General features: G+C 40.3%; 1 protein-coding gene across 1 annotated transcript; it reads left to right on the top strand.

The window, feature by feature from the left end:
• On the top strand, positions 1-23821 carry fshr (follicle stimulating hormone receptor; the record flags this gene model as incomplete). The annotated part of the gene is given in 14 exon segments (NM_001309996.1): positions 1-381; positions 7242-7313; positions 9262-9336; positions 9552-9626; positions 9703-9777; positions 11803-11877; positions 12119-12199; positions 13990-14058; positions 14142-14216; positions 16570-16755; positions 16837-17057; positions 18552-18733; positions 18824-19015; positions 21489-23821. Coding segments are annotated over 14 exon segments (2097 nt in total). The 3' UTR covers positions 22023-23821.
• Between the last annotated feature and the right edge of the window lie 1461 nt (positions 23822-25282).

The following is a 25282-nucleotide window of genomic DNA, read 5'->3' as shown; positions in this document are numbered from 1 at the left end:
CCTCACATTTCTTTCTCTCTTTTTTTCTTTTTTTTTTCCTCCTCCGACCTGTGCAGAAAGACAAACGAACAAGAAAAGCGTTTCCCATCAGACTGCAGTGTGGGTTCTGAGGGCCTTGGGTGGATGTAAGTTTCAATGAGGTAAACGAGGATTTGTTTTTATTTTTTTTAAACTACTCACAAAACAGTTTGAAAGGATGGTGGCAGTAGCGCTGATAATGCTGATGACAAAGATGGCATCAGCGTCCATGCCTGGCTCAGAGACGGACCTTAAACGAAGATATGGAACTGGTTTCCCAGAGCTGGACCGAAGCTCGTGCCACTTGGTGGGATTTGGAGTCAGAGCGATTCCTTCCAACATTTCCAGCAACACCCAGTGCCTGTGAGTAAAACTACACTCTCACAGGAGCACACGTGGATACAAATACCAGTTTTGAACATAGTCTTTGGTCTAAATTTGGCGTTTGGTCAAACAGATATGTTTGATTTTGAAGAATCGCAATGCAACACGGAGATTAGGGTTATTCGGAGTGACTCTTTGCTCTCTTGGCTCCAGATAAATGTGTTTAAATAGGTTTCTCTCTTGTAAAACATCCCTGTGATTATTCTAAATCTTTCTCAACACAATCATATAATTAAGCCCCCCTTAAGCAGCATATCTCCAGCTTGCCTCTCATTTGTTTTTCTTGCAATAAATGTTTTAAAATTGCCTTTATTTGTGCAGCCTTAGGATTTGTTAAATAATCTGTTTCTAGTATTCCACATTGGATGCAGTGATGAACTGACAGATTTCAAGCAGTAGAACCCAAAAATATAGATTTTCCTAGTGCATCTAAATTATTACACAATTTATGCTACTATCTCCTGAATTTTATATACGGTGCTTTGGAAAGCCACAGTATAGCAAATTTTATTGCCATTTTATCTGATGAACCTAACCAAAATAGGGCTTCCCTGTGAAGTCAGAAGGAAAAACAGTAAACCTGAAAAGTGTGGTAGGCATTTCCATCCAGCCCCCCCTTAATCAGTACTTTGCAGAACCACCTTACATTGCAAGTACAGCATCATGTCGTTTTGGTTATGTTTCTATCAGCTTTTCTAATTTAGAGACTGAAACCTTTGCCCATTTTTCTTCGCAAAATAACTCAAACTCAGTCGGACTAGATAGAGAATGTCTTTAAGCATCGGTTTTCACCTGCTGCCACATATTCCATGTCAGACTTTAGTTCTGGACCATTCTAACACATAAATATGCTTTTGTCTAAATTTTTCCCTGCAGCTCTGTTTAGTCGTTGTCCTGCTTGAGGGTAAACCTCACGAAGCTTAACAAGTTCCCCAGAGTTGTATTCAGCTCCATTCATCTTCCCATCAGCTCTGACCAGCTTTCCTGTCCCTGCTGAAGAAAGGCATCCCCACAGTATGATGCTGCCACCACCATGCTTCATATTGTGTGTCCAGTGTTAGTTTTTCACTACTGATGGCCTTATGCACGTAGGTCAGAAAGCCAGATGTTTGCCTCATCTGAACAGAACACCTCTTCCACATGTTAATGACTTCTGTCAAACTAGAAGTGGAGCTTCTTATGTATTACTTGGGGCGCCTTTATGCCTCTCTTCTGTAAAGGCCAGATCTGGTCTGTCGGTGGATTCTCCCACCTGAGCTGTGGCTTCTTGGCTGCTAACTGAGAGATGTTCTCTCACAAACCTCTAAAGCTCAATATGAACAGATTGTCTCTGTTCACACTGAGCTTGATCTACACACATAGATGGGCTGTATACATTTTGGGATTTCTGAAGTGGTTATCTGGATTAATTTTAGGTTTAAAGGACTAAAACACACCACACTTTTCAGGTTTTCATCCTAAAATAATTTAAAACCATGTGTAACTTTCCTTCTGCTTCAGAATTATACACTACGTTGTTTTGGACAATCACATTAAAACACCATTGAAATCTTCTGAAGTTGGCGGTTGTATTAAGACATGTAAAAAAGTATGTATGTGATAACTCATGAGTTATTTTCCTCAGATATTTGATAAGTGCACTCTGACGGTACATAATTATCAAAGCTCCAATTGTTTTTTTACTTTGGTGCGCCAAAATCTGCTTTGAATTCATTTATTAAAATGATCTAAATACAGCAAGCGTTTTCAACGAGAAGTTGTGGATGTACAATGATTCACACGTCCCTTTTCCTACAGAAATTCTGACAATTTCTTTAGATAAATTACTGCATGCTCATATTTTATGAAGCAGGTAAAATAAATCCACGATTTAACTTTTGGGGGTAATTCTATTTGTTCATTATCTTTTTTTCTTTTTTTCTTTTTTTTGGCCTTTGACTCTAAAATATTGGCCCACATGACAAAAAGTTTGGAACCCCTTATTTATATTTTCCCATCCACTCCTCTGTTCTTTACTCTTGGCTAGATCTTAAAAAAGCTGGTTTCATTAAACATTTACTGAATCAAGGATTACAAGCAACACGTGTCCATTGTGCAGCCGCCGCATAAAGCATTCAGTGGAGCTTTTTTGGACATGAACTCATTTAAGTTTAAAGCCATTGTTTCCCTGTCATTGCTGTTTGCATACATGTGTACTTCCTCCTAGTCTTTCTCACTGCATTTTGTGAGTACAATGCTACTTTGTATATTTTACCTATCAGTGCAGCAATAAGCCATGTGATACCAGTAAAAGAAGGAGGAGGAGGAGGAAGGGCTACAATTTATCTGCCTCCTTGCACCTGTGTCCAGAAAACAGCTTTTTTTTAACACTGCATGCAAAAAATACTCATAAAGAACATTAATATTAGGCTTAGTTTCCTAGCTGAGGCAAGGATTGGTCCACCGCAGCTTTATTCATCTTAAAACTGAGGATTGACATGGGAAAAGAAAACTTCAGCAGTCCAGACAAGAGGGAGGACAACTTGTTTGTGGGTGTCTATAAGTAGACAAAAGAGAATAGATGCTACAGAATAAATAAGCTATATTATACTGCCTACATATAACTATTTGCTGTATGTTTTCACAGAAAGCCACTGCCTTGTCAAATGATTCATATCAATAGGATTTTATAGTATGTGACAAAATTTGTCAACACAAAATGGCGAAGTGAAAGGAATGGTAAATATGGTTTTCAACATCTGAAAAGTGTGGGCTGCACATGTATTCTGATACATCTAAGCAACATCCAGTTCCTTCAGAAATCACCTTAATATTAAATACAGTAAATACAGCCTGACTCAACAACTATTGAAATCCAGCTGTTCTGTGAAGGCCTCAGAGGTTTTATTGAGAACATCAGTGAACAAACAGCTGTTGTGTTTTGTGAGCTTTTAGCAGGAACAAAGTGCCGACAGGAACATGGAAAGCTGCATGATAAAAACAAGGATTTAATGATGATAAAGGCAAAACGTAGAGTAAAACACACGTAACGGAGTTCAGGCGTAGAAGCTGGACAGCAACCAGGCAGCTTATATACAGAGGGAAGAGTGGAGAAAGGCATAGTAACAAAAGTGAGACTCATCAGGTGGGAAATGGGGAACAGCTGAAGGGAGAAGAATAATGAACAGGATCTGAGACACGGGGAAGAAAACAAATACAATACAAAACATCCAAAGAGCAAAAAATTAAATGGGAACCTAAAATGAATGAACTAAAATGACTGTAAGGACATAAGCAATAGAGAAAAAAAACAGAGACACAAAAGAGAAACCCAGAAACTCAAACACCTCAGGATCCTGACAGCCGCATCATGACGACGAAGAAACAGAGCAGACAGGTTAGGGAGAAAACTGGGGAGAAGTGTCAGGCAGCGCTAGATTATAACACAACAGAGCCCTGTTCAGTCTATCGTTTGAAAATCAAGAGTATGGTAAACACAAGCAGAAAGCCATTGTGCTAAAGAAAACCAAAAGAAGTCCTGCAGTTTGTCACATACATCATAAGTCCAGAATTTAATTCAGAATTTGTGGCAAGACCTGAAAATCTATGTTCACAGACATTCTCCAACCATTCACATGACACTTGCAAAGAATTGCAGGTGTAATTTTATTTTCTTCTGTCTTCACATTTATGCATTACTTTGTTTCGGTCTTTGTAGCACATCATCCCAGTGTGACAAAATATCAATATGAGCTCAAGGGGTATGAATATGTTTGCCAATCACTAGTACCAGTTCTAGCAGGGGGACAAAACAACCTTAAAACAGACAGAAAAGCTGTTTTTTGGAGTGTAAGAAGCAGGTTTACAGCTTCTGAAGCGGCGCCGGCCTCAACCCTATCAACCATTTATGTAAGGGACGTTTATCCAAATGTATGCATAATTGTGTCCCTGTCAGGCTTAGAGCAACAACAATTCAAACTTGTGAACCCGATTCTTGAGTTTAGAAATAATGTTTCGAAAACATCTTCGTGGACCCAAAACTAATGTGAGATTTACGCCCTTGATAGCTGCATTGTGTACGCTTTAGTCATCGCTGAGGGGGGGGGATGCAATCTGCTGCCCCACTGCTGCCGGTGGTATTGCTGCAGCCCAACTTAATTCAAGTTTTTTTTTTTTTTTTACCAAACTGGTTTTAGTGGCAATAACACAAACAAGAGTCTAAGCGTTGAATGAGAAGGTTTGCTTGTTATTTTGCTCGGAGGCATCTCCCAGCTCAGTTTAGTGTTCATGTTTAATGTAAGGAAAGATAATTGGTATCCACTGCATACCTCAGTCCTCAGGCTCCTCTCATGCAACTATTATTACACTCTTTGTTGGAACATGGAAATGTATATTGATTTTCTCTTAGCTGTTTGAACTATAGGGCCTCAATAAGAAGGAGAGATACTGACGTGGCATACTAAACACTTCGGCACATTATGACTGAAGTGGTCGTACAAGTCAGACGTGATGTGCTGTCACACATGGCAGTCTGACAGAAGATCTCCTGAAAGCCAAATAATAAAAAGAGTACAGGTTGTGGTTGTACTGTCATTCACCTAAGGGATAGATTACTGTTTTCGTACAAGATAGTCTGGTGCCCATGAAGAAGCCGGAATAGGTGTAGTAAATCCATCAACCATGACCTCATCACAGTGCAGTCCAGTTCTCCAGAGTCCTGCTAATTACCTGGTTATTTGACTCAAGTGTGTTGAAGCAGACACACATACAAAAGTTTCTGGACACCGGACCTCGAGGGCTGGAGTTGAAATCTAGCAGATTATCGGTCTGTACCAGGGTCTCTTCCAATTGGGCTACATCTGGAAAACCTCCAAGGCACAACAGACCATCTCAGTGCCAATTACAGCAGACAAGGCTCCAATTCATCCATCTACACTCCAGCCAACCATCGGCATTAAAACACCAAGGTACAACAAATCTTTAGCCAGAGGACCGCCAACCTGAAGGGACCAGAGAAGAACGTACTCTCATGCAGAGCTTTGGGTGGTCAGCATGACTGGAAAAGCGCTATATAAGTTCAGTCCATTTACCATTTTACGTTCATCCTGTCTGCTTCACGCTCTACAAATTGCTCCAGTGAGGGTTGTGGCTTTTAGATAGCTCAAAAACTACAAGCTCTTTTTACGCCAAAACCCTTCAGGCTTGTGTTTGACCCCAATAAAAAGTTGAAGGTTTAAATAAAAATCTTCTCACACAGCTGGTTAAAGTTAACCAAAACACAATTTTATTTAATTTCTAAGTAGAGGTAAGCCTAAAGGTAAAATAGCCTAAAAGTTGGGTACTAAAGGGGTATATCATTGAAAATTTGAACGTAGTCTTCGCAGGAGTTGTGTGGATATCTTTATATTCTTTTATTTATTTATTTATTTATTTTCAAAATATGACCCAAAAGAATATATTTATATTCTTTTGGGTCATATTTTTATGCTGTTAAGCTTTCTCTACACTCTATTACATTTCTTTTAAAAAAAAACAATAACATCACAGTATTTGCTCTCAAGTTGTTAAACAAGTTCACGGAATTCCGGCTTACCAATTTTGCGATTCCGACATTTTTATTTAATTTTTCTACTGCGATGTTTGCAGTCCACACTGAGTGATGCCGACGCTACAAGTGGATACGTCAAAATGTTCAGTTGTTCAGTACACCGTCCCCTAGCAAACTACAAAAATGGCCGAACGGAGTGGAACAGTCTGTGACCCGGGGTGTGATTTGCCTCCTTTAAATTTAAAGAGGCAGCGCCAAAACAAAACGAGTCCTCTTAGACACACGTCAGAACGGGGGTAAAGGAGGGGTTGTGGGGCGACAATAACAAATAATCAGACCAAAGCAATGCAGTTCCACTTTATACAGACCACAACTGCATGATTTAAATGTGAAAAGTAAGACATTAAAATGCATGATATGTCCCCTTTAAGTGAAATGTGAACATACAGGTGACCAGTTTAGTTGGACTTAATCCCACACACATTCACAGGGCAAGGACATACCACTCTGTCAAAAGTAGCTACTACTCCCCAGATTGGTAAAAGTAAAGTCTCATTCTGCGTTGTGTGTGTTCTCGTCTGCTCTGCTCGGTTCAAAGGTCAAGGCTCAGGAACTGTTGGGATGTTTGCAAGTATGCAGCCTATGATGGTCTTTTCAGGATGGGACAGCCAGATAAAAACTGCTTTGCTTTTTTCAAACACACCATTAGTGCAAAGTAGTTTGTTTTTCGAAATTAGTGGCTGATCATAGCCTCTTGTTGTTTAACCTCAAATTATACTTAGAAGAGCACGTTTTAAAAGAAAATCCCTAAATACAAAGATTTGTTCTGTTTCATTTTTGCAAAGATTTTACTGCAATCTGTAAAAGCCCATGATAATCAAGTTAAATTAAAGAAACTCAAGAGAATTAAGTTTTTCACTTAATGTGGAAAACTTAAGGTTCATTTCACACAGAGCTCCACACAGAGCTCCTCATGCAAGGAATCAGCTCCAATATCAGCTACATTTGAAGGAACTTGTTTCATTAAGTGGATTTAAAGCATTCAAACATTTTAATGCTACTGCCATTGGACTGGTTTTAGTTTTAATTACAGTTTGGTAACTTGAATTGTACTCTAACTTGAATAAATTTGTGCTCTATTGCTGTTGTTGTTTTGGTCATGCCCCCCCTAAAAACAAGATTTAAATTTCAATGGGTTAAATGTCATTTATTTCTTAAAGTGTTTATGTTTTCCTTTTTTGAAATAGTGTTCAATACAATTGCAAACTCACTACAATTTTCTAAACATTTACTGTATTTTATGGTGTTGCAGGGAAGTGAAGCAGACGCAGATCATAGAGATTCAACAGCATGCCTTCACCAACCTACAGCACCTCAGCAAGCTGTAAGTGTGTCTGTTTGTTGCTCATCGTTTATATTTGATACGCTTCCTAATTAATAATTCCCTTCTCTTTTTTCTATACCCAATTGAACACATTAACTTTCAAACAGTAGTTAAATGTTGTAACTGAACTGTAATTGTTTCTTAAAAAAAATGATTCAAACTGGCAACGTTGGTTTTTTGGAAGACACAGGTTTTCATTTAAAGTCATAATCAATAAATTATAAGGCAGATTAAAAGTTTGTTTTGAAAATAACTTATATTTTATATCATTTTCATTAAGCCCATTTCTGTATAAATATGTTTTTTATTGGTCTGATGTAATATTCTAATATTACATCTTGTATTTTCATTAGCTGTCAGCGGAGGATACTCATAATTACCAGAAATAATGGCTTCAAAACATAATTTTGTGTGTATATAATGTGTTTCACTTAATGGAATGAGTCACTGAATTAAATGAACATTTTAATGCTATTCTAATTTATTGAATATGACTGTAATTACACTAAATCTGTTTTTCCTAATGGGGTAAAAACTTTATTACCCTGTTTTTATTTTTAGTTTGATTTATTTTTTGGTTCCTGCAGGTGCATTCCATCAATAAGAATATCAATCCAGTTTTTTGGTTTTTGTTCATTTTGATGATTATAACCACACACAAAAAAAAAACACACAAAATAGAAATTTCTTTGGAAATGATAGTATTAAAGAAAAAAAAAATGAAAAAACATAAATGTGGGCCTGTAGAAAAGTATTTCCAGTATGTGTGCACACAATAGGCTTTTAAGAATTATTGCATCAGTACAGCATGGAGGTGATCATCCTGTGGCTCTGCTGAGGTAACAGGAAGCTCAGGTTGCTTTAATGGTGGCTGTCGGACTTGCATTGCAAGTTGTAACCTATGTCCCCATATACCCCTGCCTGTGGTGCCTCTTGAAGCACTGACTCCACCTGTGGTCCACACCTGGTTAATCGCTACCACACTTTTCCTTCCACTCAACTTTCCTATGTTAAACCCTCCTTTTGGGAAGGGGACGGGGGTGTTGACGATTGTGTGGGCATAACATTATATTGATGTGTTTAAAATCATTCTATCATTAGTCTTATGCACATAATACGCACATTTTTTTTCAGAGAAACCAAATTTAAGGTTATTATTAGCTGTGAAGCACAATCATCAGTTTACAGAGAAAAAACATTAAATATGTCATCCAGCTTGTAATGAATCTATTTAATATGTCCTTCCATCCATTGTGAGAGTTGTGGTACACCCATTGTAGCTTGTTTCAGAGGGAAATTTGGGATTCTTTCAATGACTCGGGGACCTCCTCACAGACAGGCATCAAAGTGCCACTATGACCCTGGCAGGTCCCTGTGGTCCTTCGCCCAGAGCGTGCTGATGGTGCTCCACGCTACGCTGAAAACCAAATGAGAAGGAACGTTCTGTCCACTGGCCCCGCGACTCTGGGTCTCTCTTCCTTCAGACTTGAGATCTCTGGACTTTATGGAGTCTTTTAAAAGGCAGATAAAAACATATTTTTTAAAAATTTGCTTTTTGTTCATTCATCTGTTTTTTTATGCATTGTTGGCTCTTGTGAAGCGCTTTGTAGTAGATCTTGAAAGGTGCTGTATGAATAAAGTTTTACTTACTTAGACCCTGGTCTAACACAGAAAAAGACGGGGCGAACAATCATGCACACACAATGGTGAAAGCTGTGCCACTGTGCAGCTCACCTTTTGCATTAAATTACTGAAATAAATGTACTTTTTGATGATATTCTAATTAATTAAGATGCATCAACCATATAATTATAGTTTATGTTGACAGAACCTTTACTTTGAACCAATTTAGACCGTTTTGGAGCCACCCCATTTAGAGAATACCTAAGAGTGCTGCTATATTAATGTATTTATTTCTTTTCTGTCCATCTCCAACTTCAAATTTCAGTCAAATCCTGCAGAACAACATCCTGCAGAGCATCGGAGAATCGGCCTTTGCTGGTCTGCCTCAGCTCTCTGACGTGTGAGTATACAGGTTTCCTAACCTGGTGTGTACGTCAAAACAGTCATGTGTTTAGTCTTTGCCCTGGAACAAGAAGAGCTGCAAACTCCGAGGAGTCTCCTCACGAGTGCACGTGTCCAAATAATGGAGCGGAAAAAAACACGTTTGACAATAAGTAAACGAAGCCCAGAGAGAACAAGTTTTAAACATGGGTCATGTTCTTCTACTTCCTCCAGCTGGATATCTGAAAATCTTGCTTTGGAGACGATAAAGGCTTTCGCTTTCTCCAATCTGCCAAAGCTCACTGATATGTAGGTATAACTGGCTGTTGCTTTTTTGCTATATTAGATTATTTTGATTGTGCAACTAATAAAACACTTCTTTCAGAGAGATAACCAAGTCCAAACACCTGAGATCCATTCATCCAGATGCTTTCAGGAACATTGTGAACCTCCGGCGTCTGTGAGTGCTCTCAGACATTTTTTTGTGTCTTGTGCTTTTTTGAACTGCGAGTTCAAAGTAGGTCATGGTTGAAGGGCCTACTTCTCCGGACCCACAGAACCAGAAACATGATTATTTAAATAGTCTGGATGCCCCCCGATGGCAAATCAAGTGCCAAACACCCAACCTCAAATAGATATTTTTCCCACAGTTTTATACGCCCTGAGCTCCGTGTTTGTAACACTGATGGTTTCCAAGTAGTTGAATTGTTTTAATATTTTTTTGAAACAAGCTCCAAGTAGCCATTTATGAGATTCCTCGCATTGCTAAAGTCTCTCGGGGATTTTGTCATCTGTACTGGTCTGCTTGGCCCATTTTGTGAAAACTAGGACACAAAAACCCAGTTCTGTGTAGTGACAAAAAATATATTCTTAAACTGTTTGTCTAAACAAGGGCACCTTAGCACATCAAGAAGATATAAATCAGTATCTGGAAGATGTTCCTAATTTAAGCTTGTTTGTTACCGTTTTGAAGTACAAACTTAGAAAAAAAAAAAAGTCCTGCTCGGATCTCTAACTACAAACGCAAAAAAGGTGCTCGATGCTTAAATTTATCCTCCATTCATCTTCCGTTTGTGGCAGACTCAGATAGTTCGAGGAAAAGCTAAATGAGTCGTAAATTTATGCCGCACAGGAATTTGGACTTGCTCTTGACAAACACTGTAAAGCTAACGATTTCACACCCTGAAAAAATCCCTGATTGCAACAAAACAGGGATTTTAAGCAGATTCGCTGACATCTCGGCATGCACAAATATTCCTGTAATGAGCCTCAAAAGGTGACAAAGTTCAAGCTTTTTTTTCCCCCGACAATCACTTCAATTGTCCAGATCCATGTTTTATTTCATACGCATAAATTTATGTTTAACTGATGCCTTTCAAAAGTATTTCACCATCAGAACCTTGTCGAATAAAATAGCAAAACAATGTTCTCATATTTGTGAAAACGTCTGCAGGTGTCTATCCTTGCGCAAGGCGCCGTAGTTTGGCTCTTTTGGCCGGTTCCCAGAACTGTTTCAAAATATTTGGTCATTTTTGTTCTCCTTTGGGGCACCCTGGCTCAATTTGTTGCCCTTGCTCGGTGTATTTTGTATTTCTTTAGTCTTTTTCACAATGTGTTGACCTCTTTTCTCTCTGCACATCAGGCCCTTGTTTGTCAAACCTGACACATGGCCTGTGTCGGTTGAATCCTCATGGATATAACTTTTCTTCTTGTTTTTCCATTTTCAGCATCTCTGCTGTGTGTGTCGGGGTTTGATTCATACATATTGGAACTACCTCTATATTTTCTTGTTTCGTTTACCCCGCAAAGGCATTAAAAGTCATGTTAGCTACCTGACACTTTCCACATAGGCTGCACGGCGATAGAAAAACCTGTGATATTAATAATGTTGGAAGTTCTCACAAAACATTAGAACCTCCCGAGAACAAATAATTAAACAGCGTCAATGCCTCTGCATTGGTTTCTTTGCAGACGTAGATCCAGAATAACGTGTAGTATATCCAGCTACTAAAATTAAAATTAAGTTTGCTGTTTCCATCTTAGTAAAAAGGTTTTGTTAAAAAAGTGACATATGGTTTGCTGTTTAGTCAATTTAAGAACGTAGCTGTAACCACCTCTACCTTCTAAAACATGCTTATGCTTCAATTAAACAGTTTGAATATATTTACTACTGACATAGGAAGCAGAAATATTTTAATTATTGCAGTTCAAGCAGTTCTTTGCAATATATATATTGTGTACAGCAACATTGCATTAATAAATATTGTGCAGCCAGAGTTTGCACCTTATTTGGGGTTTAAGCATTAAAGTTTTAGTTCAAGCTAACAGTTAAACTAATAGTTTTTCACCTTGGCATCTTTTGAAGTACCTCCATTGTGCATTTTTTTTTGCTACTTTGTGCACGGCTTCATAACCATGCAGTGTCTGTTTGCCTGTTGGTTACAATGTGAAGGAAGTAACGTTTGGCGTGCCTCGTCTTTCACAGGACCATCTCCAACACAGGCCTGAGAATTTTTCCAGACCTCTCCAAGATCCACTCGGCAGCCCAAGATTTTCTATTGTAGGTGTCCGAGCCTGATGGAAAGGACCCGCCAGAGGGTGCCTGCTATAAACACCCACACACTGTCATTCCCACATGGATTTATAGGCATTCTGAATTAAAGCACACAACCTGAGGACGTCACACATACACAAAACACCTTTACAATAGGCACACACAGATTAGCTCACGCAGTTAGCTTTTACTGAACACACTAATTCATGTTTTTACTTGTTTGTCTTTTACCATTTGTGCTGCATAGTGACCTCCAGGACAACATCCACATAGAAGCTGTTCCTGCCAATGCCTTCAGGGGCCTCTGCACAAAAACAATTACGGAAATGTAAGAGATTCCTCTTTTCTTCCATGTCTCGCTGCTTTGTTTTTCTTCTTTATGACACTCTTATAGACATCCACCAAACAATTACACATATGTAGCACTTGCTCAAAGGGAGGAAAACTTGACTTGGAACATCTGTTTATGAATTAAACAAAACAGGAAAGATGGTTTTACAAGAAAACAATTCAAAGTAGGAATTGTTCATACATTAAGAGGACGAGCCATCCATATTTATGTGTATTTAGGTGAATTATAAACCGGGGGCACAGGGATTTTACGCAACAGATACACACAAAGTAGTTACAGTTACGATGGGAAACATTTGGAAAACTTGCCACTAATTTGTAACCAGCTCCCATAAGTCAATACTTCACAGAACCACTCTCTGTTTAAGTTACAGCTGCAGGTCCTTTAAAAGTGTCCATGTACCAACATTGCTCATCAAGAGACTGAAATACATTCCCAATTATTTTCAATGCAGAGAAGCTCAAGCTCAGATCAAAGTGGAGTGCATCTGTAGTCCACTTTCCAGGACTTCATATGGATTTCTTCTTCTCCCTCTACAAAAAGAGTCAAATATGTGGAGAGTAAGACTAATAGCTTCTCTCACATGAGCAGTGGATCTCTGCAGCTTCTCCAGAGTTAACGAGAATTTGTTGGCTGCTTCTATGATTGTTCCCCTGAGAAAATATTCAGAATAGACACGGAGAGGTTGCTGTTCTCTTCACTCTGTGCAAAGGCGGATTGGGGTTCATCAAAAGGGCTAATCAAACTTAATTTTGGCTTAATATGGACACACGCTGATGGCTAAATAAGTCAGAAAAAACATATATATATTTCTGGGTTAAATCTAGACTTTTTAAAATAATCTTGAAGGACTTCTGTGGAAGTCCAATGTTTTGAGGGATTCCTCTTCTTCTCTGGAGTCATATCATGGCATCTTTGCAGTTGTGTCATAGATAGTCTTTCAGAATTTCTTAGTCAAAGACCGGCTAAAAAGAAATGTTTGTGATTTAGCTTTACTGTACCGCATGCACACAAACAAAAAGGGTTTGTGTGCCTGTGCATAATTTCTTGGGCTCTAAATAGCTGCAGGAAGATCTACAAGACCCCAGGCCGCCTCTGCAGCTGGGCAATAAAGATGCTGGCGCTTAGCTTCCTGTTTCTGTAAAAGCCAAACATGATTAAAAACGTTCAGAAATAGCCATGTAAGGGGCCTTGTTTTAGTTGTTCTGGAACGTATTGCAAGAAAAATGAAAATGTGTATGATTGTAGAGGCAAACAACAGAAATGTGCTCAAATGGGGTAAAATTACCCAAGTGGGGGCACAAAATGACCACAAAAGGGAAATATTATGAGAGAGACCTGAGAATGACAACCACAGAGAAATTCAGAACAGCCGTGAAGAGATGCAAAGTGTCGTAGGAGGACGCACAAAACAACCAGAAATTAGAAGTTTGTGTTGGCTTTGAGCTTCTTTTCCTGCGCTCTTCATTAGGATGCGTGGGGTGCGTTTACAGTGCGCGTCTGTGCCAACGGGACCCAGGTTTCATAATCTCGCCAACGACTTTATCGCCCATTCTGTTAAACAGAAGCAAAGACACGAAGAGGAAAGAGCAGCTGACAAAGGCAGTAGTCAATTACTTACTGTTTAGCTGAAAGTCTGTGGCGGCACAGCTTTGGTTTCTGGGAACAGAGCGAAGTGCAAACAGCAAGATTGGCATGAGCAGCTCCGATCGTTTTTCCCCGTCGGAGCCACGTGACTGAGATTTGGCTTCTCTTTCTGATGGCAGACGGCTCACCAGAAATGGCATCAAGGAGGTGGCGAGTGACGCCTTCAACGGAACAAAGATGTACAGACTGTGAGTAGCAGACAGACGGCCGGTTACAAACAGGAGAGTTCTGCCTTCACATTTCATTTTCCTCCTTTTTAACTTCTTTTCAGGCTTCTCAGTGGAAACGAGCAGCTTACTCACATCAGCCCCGACGCCTTTGCGGGTTCCAGTGCGTTGGTGATGCTGTAAGCATGACATCCCCTCGTATCTCGTGCCTACATCATTCCCCCCCCCCTTTTTTTTAACACTACCTTGTAAACTCAAAGCAGGCGACAGTCTGCCACGCGTGGGGACGACTCTGTAATTCTATTTTTAACAAGAATTCTGGGTGAAGGTTGAAAACGGGGGGGAAAAAAATAGATTTTGAGTGAAAGCAGTGACTTTTTATGTGAGAGACATTCCCACCTCCAAAGACGAGAGACGTCCTCTGCCGTCCGACATGTCAATCATAGACGAGCTGCTTGTCAGTTTAACAAGTTGTTCTAGATTATTCTAACATGTTTTGTGCGCTGCTTCTCTAAAATCAGAATAAATCCTGACGTGAAACTGTTTAATTTCATATTGATAGCTATCAGACGCTTCAAACTTAATATTCAAGAGATCTGCAAAATTATACCAACCCCTGGAAAATTAAGATGTTAAATAAGATTCATCCAACCACGAAGCTTGTTTCTGATAGGAACTGTGACAAGCATCTATTGACACATAACAAAACAATTTAAAGGGAGTGACAGATTTGAAGCATATTATCATGGAGGCCTTAAATCACTATTATTATACCTTTGAAAGTTTTGAAAAGTGCTGAGCTAAACTAGATGTAAAATTCAAAAGCCAAGATAAGATGCTTTTATTTGTCATTATACATACAACAAAATTTTATAGATCAGATGGACGGTTTGCAAGTGTGTCTGCTGCCTCTAATGGCTCCTGACCAGCACGTTTGTTAGTGGTGAGGGAAACCGGTAACCTGACTCTCGCCAGCTGTATGTCGCTCCGCCTAGCTTCACTCACATACATCTGGGATCTCTCCCATAGAGAGTGATTTCTCCAACCAATTTTATTGTCTGGCCAATCAGGACGCAGGGCTGGAGTTTCATAGATGTGACGTAGTGGAGAAGCGACCGTGAGATTCCAACAACAATGGCGGCTCGCATCGAGGAAGCAAGCGTTAACATTGATGCTGCTATTTCTTCCGTGTTGTCCAATCTACCTAATATTGTTTCATTAACAGAACATCAGAGAACGGCTCTGAAGGCTTTTGTTGGTGGAAACAATGTTTTTGCCCTTCTCCCGACCGGATTTGGCAAGTTTTGTTTTCCGGGGCGCGTCTGCGGCGGACGCGTCCTGGAGCGGTTAGCGGTTAGCGCGAACCATTTTAGGAGGCCTTTAGTCCTCAACGCGGTCGGCCCGGGATCGACTCCGACCCGCGGCGCTTTGCCGCTTGTCTTCCCCCTCTTCCTGTCAGCTCACTGTCAATAAAACGCGTGCCACTAGAGCCGCAAACACATTAAAAAAAATAAAAAAGGTTTCTTTTCCTGCGTCGCTCTCACAGCGTCACGGGTTAGCTTCGGTGTGAGTGGTTGAAATAGCACGCCGATAAAGATGACAGACAAGTGCAAGGATTTTTGATAAGGCCCAGCCTTCAATAAAGGCAATTCCTATGGAGAGGTCCCAGATGGATGTGAGTGGAGCTAGGCGGAGCGACATACAGCTAGCGAGAGTCAGGTTAGGAAACCGGAGCGCCCGGAGGAAACCTACGCAGACACATGCAAACTCCACGCAGAAAGTCCCCTACCAAGCCAGGACAACACTAGACCTTCTTGCTGTGAGGCAAGAGTGCTAACCACTTTTCCGCTGTGCTGCCCTAAAAAAGCTTGTCAAACAAGCTGAGTAAGGCAAAGAAATCCAGGAGTTTGCCAAGACTTGGGGTCGCGACAACAGTCCAGGTGGTGGTCCAGTAAAGAGATGCTCGGTTAGATGTCCGAGAAGGGCTTGGCCAAGATCTAGAGATCGTTGTTGTGGTCAGAACAGGCATGAGGATCGCTGCACGACCACTCGCCGAATATAATAAGCTTATAAAGGGAGCTTAAAAAGAGCAGGAAAGAGGTGAAAGACAGGAGTCTGACTGCAGAGCAGCAGAGAGGCAGGCTCGTGGGCTGGGTACGGTCCGTAAGGCTTAAACAACACGGATCGTTAGGATGACAGCAGCAGACAGGGTGGATCATGGCAGCCAGAGAATTCAACGGAACACAGAAATGAAAGTAAAAGTTATAAACTTAAACCAAACTCTTGCAATTCATGGAAAAGAGGCCTTTACAGTATTTGTTGACGTTTAACTTTTTGTGAAATTAGATTTTCCTCTGTTAAATTCGTTTTTTCATTTATAAATGACTGAGCAGGATTACTGGTGAATCAAACAATCAGGAGAGGTAACACAGAACAGCATTATTGGTCAAATCAGTCAACGAAATGAACAAATTCAAAGCAAGTAAGCAAAGCGTTTCCCTGATTCCATGCTGACGGTCTCTGCCGTTGCAGGGACGTCTCTCACACTGCTGTCAGCTCTCTGCCGGACTCCATCCTCGGTGGTCTGAGGAGGCTGTTGGCAAGGTCTGCCTATCGCCTCAAAGAGCTTCCTGTTGTGCAGCGCTACACAAAGCTGTACGTAGCCAACCTGACGTACCCTTCGCACTGCTGTGCCTTCAAGAACATGCACAGAAACAGGTAGAGAGCGCATCAGGATGTCGTTGGTTCAGCGGGCGTTGCACTGTTTTTCTCACTTTGTGTGGTTGTGTTACACGACAGATCAAAGTGGACGTCTCTGTGTAGCCACCCTCAGGCGAAAACGATCCCAGCCTTCTTCAGGGAGCACTGCTCCAACTCCACCTCCATCTCCTGCAGCCCGCAACCTGACAGCTTTAATCCGTGCGAGGACATCATGTCCCCCACCCCCCTGCGGATCCTCATCTGGATCATCTCTGTCCTGGCTCTGCTCGGCAATGCGATGGTTCTCCTGGTGTTGTTAGGTAAAAAAAAAAAAAAAAAACTGAGCGACTCTATGAGCGTTGCTCTGCAGCTACAGTTTTCTGGCTCTTAAATGTGGTTTAACTCAAGGATAAAATAAAAACTTTTTTTTTCTCTTTTCATTTTGTACAAATATTGTTTTTAACAGTAAATCTCATTTAAGATATGCATACTAATAAAAATAGTCACTAAGAGGCATTGACTAATATTATTTATTATTACACAAAAATAGAAAAATTCAAATGCACAGCGAAACATAAGTTATTCTGACTGTCGGTAACAAAAAAGCCGATTGTAACAAATTTGATACACAGGCTGTTTAGCAAAACCATTGAATTAACCTAATAAATATAGTGGTAGATTTCAAGTGCCCATGCCTAAATATTTTTTTTTTTACTTTACTGTCCTGGTAACACTACTATCTTAATAAGAATGATAGTTTACTTCTTTAGTTTTCCACACCATGACAGTTTTTTTCCAACGAGAACTTTTTCCAAACAGTTAAATTCATTGTTCTTGTAATATGGGTAATGGGTAAGGAGCAATCCTCCTGGTTGAGCTCAGCTTAGGATAGTCTTGCTGAAGGCATTTCACCTCCTAGAGCAGGGATGTCCAAAATGTGGCCCGGGGTCCATTTGTGGCCCCTGTGCTGATTTTGTGTGGCCCTCCAACCGAATTTCAAGAAAGATTTGGGCGATCAGCGCCGGTGGCTTTTTGCAGATGGAAACCTTTTATTTTAATTAGGGTAATTCCATTATCCACAAGTTAAAATCTTACAATTGATTGTTTAATGTAATGTTCGGTACAACACACAACATTTGTCTTTTAATAACCACACTTTTTTAAATTTGCTCTAATTTCATAGTAAATGGGGCGACTTTTACTCAAATGCAAAAATCTGATTGGAATTCATTTAATAAAATGGGCAAAACACAGTTTAATGCGCTTTCGTAAAATGATCCTATTTGTTGGGCAAGGTCAGTATTTTTTGGTTATGTTAATTGTTGTTACCGGTATTTATTTTTTGAGCGCTTTTGATTTAACAATTTTGGCCCAATAGGCGAAAGGTTTGGACACCGCTGTCCTAGAGCAAACACAGCCATAGCTCCTGCAAACCAATCAAAATGTAGGAATGCCTCCCAGATGTGGCCATGGGAGTAAATCACCAACTCAACAAAAAGGAGGCACTTACTACTCATTAACTGCACAACCAAATGCAATATATTGCCATTTGCCAATAAGTCTTCCAATACTATTGTTAACGAGTGTAGCTATCCTTTTGACAGAGGAGCGAATGTTTCAGATTTGAATTATACACCTCAACTCGTTACTCTTGTTAGATTTATTTTGTGAGTACTCTTTATGCTTTTAAATCCTGGGAAACGCTAATTGTTTGAAATCTTTCTCACAAGCCAATCCCTGTTTACTAATTCTTCTACTGTAGGCCTATGTAAGACTGACGTCCTTTTTTTTTTGTCCCTCTGCCCTGTAATTAGGCAGCCGCTCCAAGCTGACGGTTCCTCGTTTTCTCATGTGCCACTTGGCCTTCGCTGACCTCTGCATGGGTGTCTACCTGGTAGTGATCGCCACCGTGGACATGCTCACTCACGGCCGCTACTACAACCATGCCGTCGACTGGCAGACGGGCTTTGGCTGCAAGGCGGCGGGGTTTTTCACGGTGCGTGTGCGCATCACGTTGTCTGCATACATCAGTGCCATTGCTCATCAGCGTCTGGGTTGGTTAAAAGTAAGTGACTGTGATTTGCAGGTGTTTGCCAGTGAGCTGTCAGTGTTCACACTAACGGCCATCACCGTGGAGCGCTGGCACACCATCACAAACGCCATGCGGCTCGACCGCAAACTTCGCCTGAGGCACGCCTGCATCATCATGACAATTGGATGGAGCTTCTCCCTGCTGGCTGCCCTGCTGCCCACCGTCGGTGTCAGCAGCTACGGCAAAGTAGGCAGCTTATTGTTTATTCTCTCATTAAGTTCCTCTTAAACTGCAAGAGCCGAGCGTTAAAGTGCTGGATTTATTTCCCACCTTTTGTCACGTTAATACCCACGAACTTCAAAGCCGTTTATAATTGTTAAATGAATGAAAAGGATGTTTTTGTCCTGATCTTTTTACAAATAAATCCAACCTAAACCCAAACAAACTGTGTTATGCATGTAGGGCAAAAAGTTTACCTTTAGTCTTATCTAGCCAGGACAAGTTCTTCTTCAACTTGTATGCTGTGTCCCCAACAAATGGGACTTCTTATGGCTTTGCACTTTTCCATAAAAGCCATGGATTAAAAACATGGCAAGATTTTAAAAATCACTTTGATTTTCAAAACCTGAGAGACCCCACACACGATGATAATTTTTTTTTTAGCTATAACAGATTTGATCCGACAGTGCGTGGTGTACTGCTGCATGACAAGCATAACACAGACAAACAGATTTTACCATTTTCCATTTACCTCAGACATCCGAACTACTGGGAATGACGTAACACCCGAGTTAACAGCGTTCCATTTAACAACATTGGAGATTCCAAAAAAAAACCATACAAAATGAATAGGTTGGGATTCCAACATTGCGAAGGCCAGGAAAGTTGTTGTTTGTTCATACAGCAGTACCTCTGACGATCTTCATTTACAGCTGTACCTTCCACGTGTAAGCACCGCTTTTAATTTGTTTGGCTCGGAGTTGCAGCCGCGACATGTAACATGGATTTCAGACACACTCTCACAACTGTGTCTTGTAAAATAAACAAGTTCTCATCACAGATAATTGCTGTTGATGTGAGAAGCTGCCATATTGGATCCAACAATTGGCCCTGGGATTTCTCTGAATTTCCAAGTAGGAAGTTCGACTTTAGGCGCCGTTGCAGTTGATTCTTCCGATCGGATTTTCTTGTGCACCATGGCAGTTTTTTCTTCTTCTGTATTTTGGATTCATTCCCGATTAGAGGTTGGAGCAGTCCCAACGTCCATCCAAGCAGACTAGATCCCTCTTAGCACACCAGACACCATTGCAATAATTGGGGCATCCTGAAGATTGTTGGTAGGGGAAAATCGGGGCAACAAAAAAAATATCTTGTTATGTGAACCAGGTATTAGTTTAGATGCACCATACAGTCTGCTGTGTTCCTGGGTCTTAATGATGCTGTTTGTTTGCTAATTTTCTCCAAGAAACCTCTGAAGCCTTCACAGAACAGTTGGATTTTTGTTCAAATTACATTATTCACAGGTGGAATCTTAATTATAAGGTGGATTTTTGATCAAAATTTATTGATCAAAATTAAAATTAAAATGTCAAATTTATTTATATAGCACTTTAAAACAGGCATAGAACTGCACCAAAGTGCTGGTCAAGAGTGACAGCAACACAAATGAATAAAAACAAAGTATCAAACACTAGTTTAATTAAATGCCAAAGAATAAAAAAAAGCTTTAAGAAGCAATTTAAAATGATCCAGGCTGTGGGCAGATCTAATTTGGAAAGGTAGATTGTTCCATATAGAAGGAGCAACAGCAGAAAAAGCCCGATCTCCTTTCCTCTTAAGTCTGGTCCGAGGAACTGTTAGTAAAAGCTGATTATTAGAACGTAGGGTTCTGGACACGGGCTGAAATTTTAAAAGTTCCAAAAGATAATGGGGAGCTAATCCATTTAAAGCTTTATAAGTTAATAAGAGAATCTTAAAATCTATTCGATAAAAAACAGGCAGCCAATGTAAAGAAGCCAGTATGGGCCTTATATGGCCACGCTTCCTGGTTCCTGTAAGAAGCCGAGCCGCTGCGTTCTGGATCATTTGAAGTCGCTGCATCTGTGATTTATCCAGGCCTCTATATAATGAATTGCAATAGTCCAAACGAGATGTGATGAAGGCATGGATAAGTCCTTCAAAGTCTTTTAAACAAAAATAAGATTTAACTTTAGCTAAAATACGCAGGTGATAAAAACTTGATCTGACGACAGAGCTAACTTGTTTATCTAGCTTTAAACAACTATCAAAAGTAAAACCAAGATTCCTAGCAGAGGTCTGACAAAACCGAGCTAAAGAACCAAGAATCAGATCTGGATCTGTTGTGTGAAGACTCTGACCAAATAGTATAACTTGCGTTTTACTTTGATTGAGGTGAAGAAAGTTTTGTTCCATCCAAGATTTGACTTCTGTTATTTGGGGGTTTCAAATCGAAGGGGCCGAATCCATGACACCATTCTGGATTTCATTTAACTTTTTTGTAAATGAAGAACCAGTTGTTTCATATCACACCCTTTTCCATCTTCCCCGGCTCTATCAAATGTTTATAAAATAAGCAAGAAGAGATTATAAACCTCTTTTGTTATGCTTATTTCTTTGTAGATGCTTGCACAGTGTGTGACATTAGTTATAGAGATTACTGCATTTAGGCCTGTGGTTGAATATATTTCTCTCTGTACAGGTGAGTATCTGCCTGCCGATGGATGTGGAGTCTGTCGTGTCCCAGGTCTACGTCGTTTCTCTACTCATCCTCAACATCCTGGCCTTCTTCTGCGTTTGCGGCTGTTACCTCAGCATCTACCTGACCTACCGCAAGCCTTCGTCGGCGCCCGCTCACGCCGACACCCGAGTGGCTCAGCGCATGGCCGTCCTCATCTTCACCGACTTCGTCTGCCTGGCGCCCATCTCCTTCTTTGCCATCTCCGCCGCCCTCAAGCTCCCTCTCATCACCGTCTCAGACACCAAACTCCTCCTGGTCCTTTTCTACCCCATCAACTCGTGCTCCAACCCCTTCCTGTACGCCTTCTTCACCCACACCTTCCGACGGGACTTTTTTCTCCTCGCAGCTCGCTTTGGCCTTTTTAAGACTCAAGCCCAAATTTACCGAACAGAGACTTCCTCGTGTCAGCAGCCGACGTGGACCTCTCCGAAAAGCAGCCGCGTCATGTACTCCTTGGCGAATACGCTGAGTCTGGATGGGAAACAGGAGTTTTGATTGTCATCAAAATGATAAGGGTTACATACTTTCATTTAATGAAGTTTTTTTTTTCCCTTCACAGAAAAAAAAATGTTTCCAAAGATAATTTGATGAAGAACTGTTAAAAAGCAATGTGGCACTTTATAGTGGAAGAAAGTATAAGTGTTTGAGAAGTTAAACAGTTTTATTTATGGTCAGGCACTGTAGATATTCTTAAACAAGTTGAAAATCCTGAGTTAATCCACTCTTACTCGTGATTTAGATGATTTGGTCTTCACAGCTCCAGGGCTTTCCCTCCAAACACTGGACAATCGTTTATGGCTATTTAATACTGGCCAATCCACGACTTTATGTCTTTGGCCCAGAAAATATGCTAACATTGAAGCCCTTTTTAGCCTCTAGACCCTGTTCCATCCACCCTGAACAAAGGCATAAAAAGTCAAGCTTGGTTTGTACATTGGATCAACCCAAACACATTTCGAACACATTTAGACATCATTTGATGCCTTCATGCTGATGACTTTTCCTTTTCAACCTTCTTTTTTGTTTTTTTTATTGTTGCTTTTGTTTAGCAAGAAGGCAAAGTCATTTTAAAAACTATAGAATGATAATGTGGTGGTGAGGAAGGGTGTTATTAAACTTGAAATGTCAAGTTAAGGGTGAAAAGAATAACTAAAATGGCACATAGATTCCTACAAATTCAAAGTTAGTGTTGAAATCTATTTCCGTCAGAAGTTGGGACCTGGTTATGGGAATCACATTGCCCCCCCATCTTTACAGTGCCACAGTTGGAGGTCAGAAAACCAGCGGGTTGGCTTAACTATTTCTACCAGGCTTTCACTAAGCAATACAGTAGAAAACAACCTATTTCTTTATAATGTCTGCACTCGGACATTATAGCGAAGAAATCACGAGGACTGTGGTGGAACTGATTTAATGAGGTGATAACAACAGAAGGGCAAATTGGAGCTTCTTTTACCGCAGACATTGTCACACTTTATACATGTATTAGCCATATTGTATTCTGACAACACTGCTGAGTACTAATTCTGACTTTAGCTAATTTTGAGCTGGTATTTTGAGTTATAAACTGTAAATCTTGACTTCTGGTGTTCATCTCAATAAATCAGTGACACGTACTAATGCTCAAACTCTGTAGGAAAAATGCACGTAATGTTTAGAAATAAATTGCTCTTGGATTGTTTTGTTAAGAATAGCTAGCCTTGTCACTGCAGCTCAACAACTAGAAAATCGCTCAGGTTTTGATGGTTAATACGGATGTGATGTCATGAAAGAGCATGGCACAACTGCAAATCTTCCAAAATATCATCCGGCAAGGAGCGTATTAATCAGAGAAGCACCCAAAAGGCCCACGGTATCTCTGGAGGAGCGGCAGAGAACCACAACTCTTTTGGGTTGAATGTGTTGTGTAGGCCGCTCCACATATCGAACCGCAAAAGCCATCATGGCCGCCATGTGCTTAAAACTTAGTGACGGTTCCTGTTATAAACAGTTTATTGCTCCCCTTACAGCTTTTATGTCAGATGCAAAGTACTGCAAAATGATTTTTAAAAACATTGTTTTTCTCGCTGGTTTTCTGACTTGGAGGTAGGACACGATTGAGTAGGTTGTGAAGTCATACCCAGGCTAGATGTCTGCTTTTTACAGCTCTATAGATAATACAGTTTTTTAGCCTCCAGAGTCCAGTTTCCTTCTATGACTAAATGCTGCGATCAATTTGTCTGTGAACTCAGAGTAGTTAGGTGGGAAATGATGCCCTATGCGAGCTGAGTGCTTTCTGGTTGCAAGTTAAAAAACACACACACACACACACACACACACACAAAACTCAAACCCTGTAGGATTTGCAAATATAACTGACTACAATTATGCAACACTAGACCGCAACATGTTTTACGTCTAATGCGAGGTGTGCATGAATAGATAATGTGTATTAATCTGTTTGCTGGTGTTTTAATCAAGTACAAAACTGTAAGAAGCACAAAAGAAATTGTCATGTCCTGCAACTTTTACCATGTTTTCTATGCGGGGCAGTCATAAATTGAGCTTGGGTTTGGTCAGTGAACTTCAATTTTTCCAGGTGGAATCCCAAATTAAAGAAGCACTCTTGTTGCATTATCCAACCAACAAACTCATAAAATCCCACTTTTGAGAACAAACAGAGCTGATCAGTAATCATGAGTTGAAAGCACCGTGTAAGACATATGAACTAAAACAATCCATGCAAACACGGAATAACTACAGATAATTTGTACTTGAATCTGGGTCATAAAGGCTGCCCTACATACAGTTGTTGTTACAGCTAGATTACTTCACCAGATGGAGCGAAGTTTCCAGCAACACGGCTGCTTAAAAGTAAACAGATGACTTCATCTGTCAAATCACCACACAAATACCAATGACAAGATGTGCTGCAAAATGAGATAGCTTGAAACAAATTAGACCAAACTTTCAAACGTGGGAAGTCGGCATCAAGAATTCAACATTTATTTAATGTTTAATGTAATGAGTGAGGGATATTTATTTATTTTTTTTAAAACACTGCAGGGACCGGCTGATTAATAATCTGCTCATACACCCTGTCTGCTGTAGCTCTTCGTACCTCCAAATATCCTCCAACCCATGAGTATATATTCTGCTCAAAATGTAGGTCATGTAATCATCTTTGGGATGTAATTATGCTGTTTCTTTTTTGTACAAAATATGTAGCTAAAATTGTTTTTCACACTGTTTGATAAAGTTTTTTATAAAGCTTTCTCACTGAGCATTTTTTTTTGGGGGGGGGGGGTGGAATGTGTTCCCTAAAAGGCATCAGTGCTGCTGTGGTGTTATCTTTATCTTGCAATAATGTCCTTCAGATCATCCAAAGCTTTCAAGGACAAAGCGACCCAAGCGACCTCTGCTCTAACGTTTGGGTGGGTGGGTGGGTGTTAGTAGGAGGAAAGACAGCTGCACTTTTTTTTTTTTTTTTGCTTATTACAGGTGGATTGAAATGGCAGCAAGATAAAGCCTGCGCAAACACCAGAGAGAAACCCTGGGTTTCAAGGCTGCAGCTGCAGCAAGGAGTCTGTTTCTGTCTCATTTACTATGGATGCAATGCCTCCTACATGTTAAACGTGTAGCTGCACTGTTACACTTCTACCACCAGGTGATTCAAGTGGGTCTGGATTCATGATGATCTCTAATGTAGCAATGCTGTTGTTCTCAGCTACCAATTAATCCAGAAGATAGATAGATGGATGGATGGATGGACGGAT

Source organism: Fundulus heteroclitus, chromosome 10 (assembly GCF_011125445.2).
Source record: "Fundulus heteroclitus isolate FHET01 chromosome 10, MU-UCD_Fhet_4.1, whole genome shotgun sequence".
Classification (NCBI taxonomy): Eukaryota; Metazoa; Chordata; class Actinopteri; order Cyprinodontiformes; family Fundulidae; genus Fundulus; species Fundulus heteroclitus.
Note: the sequence above shows the minus strand (reverse complement) of the source record. Positions and strands in the feature narration are given on the sequence as shown.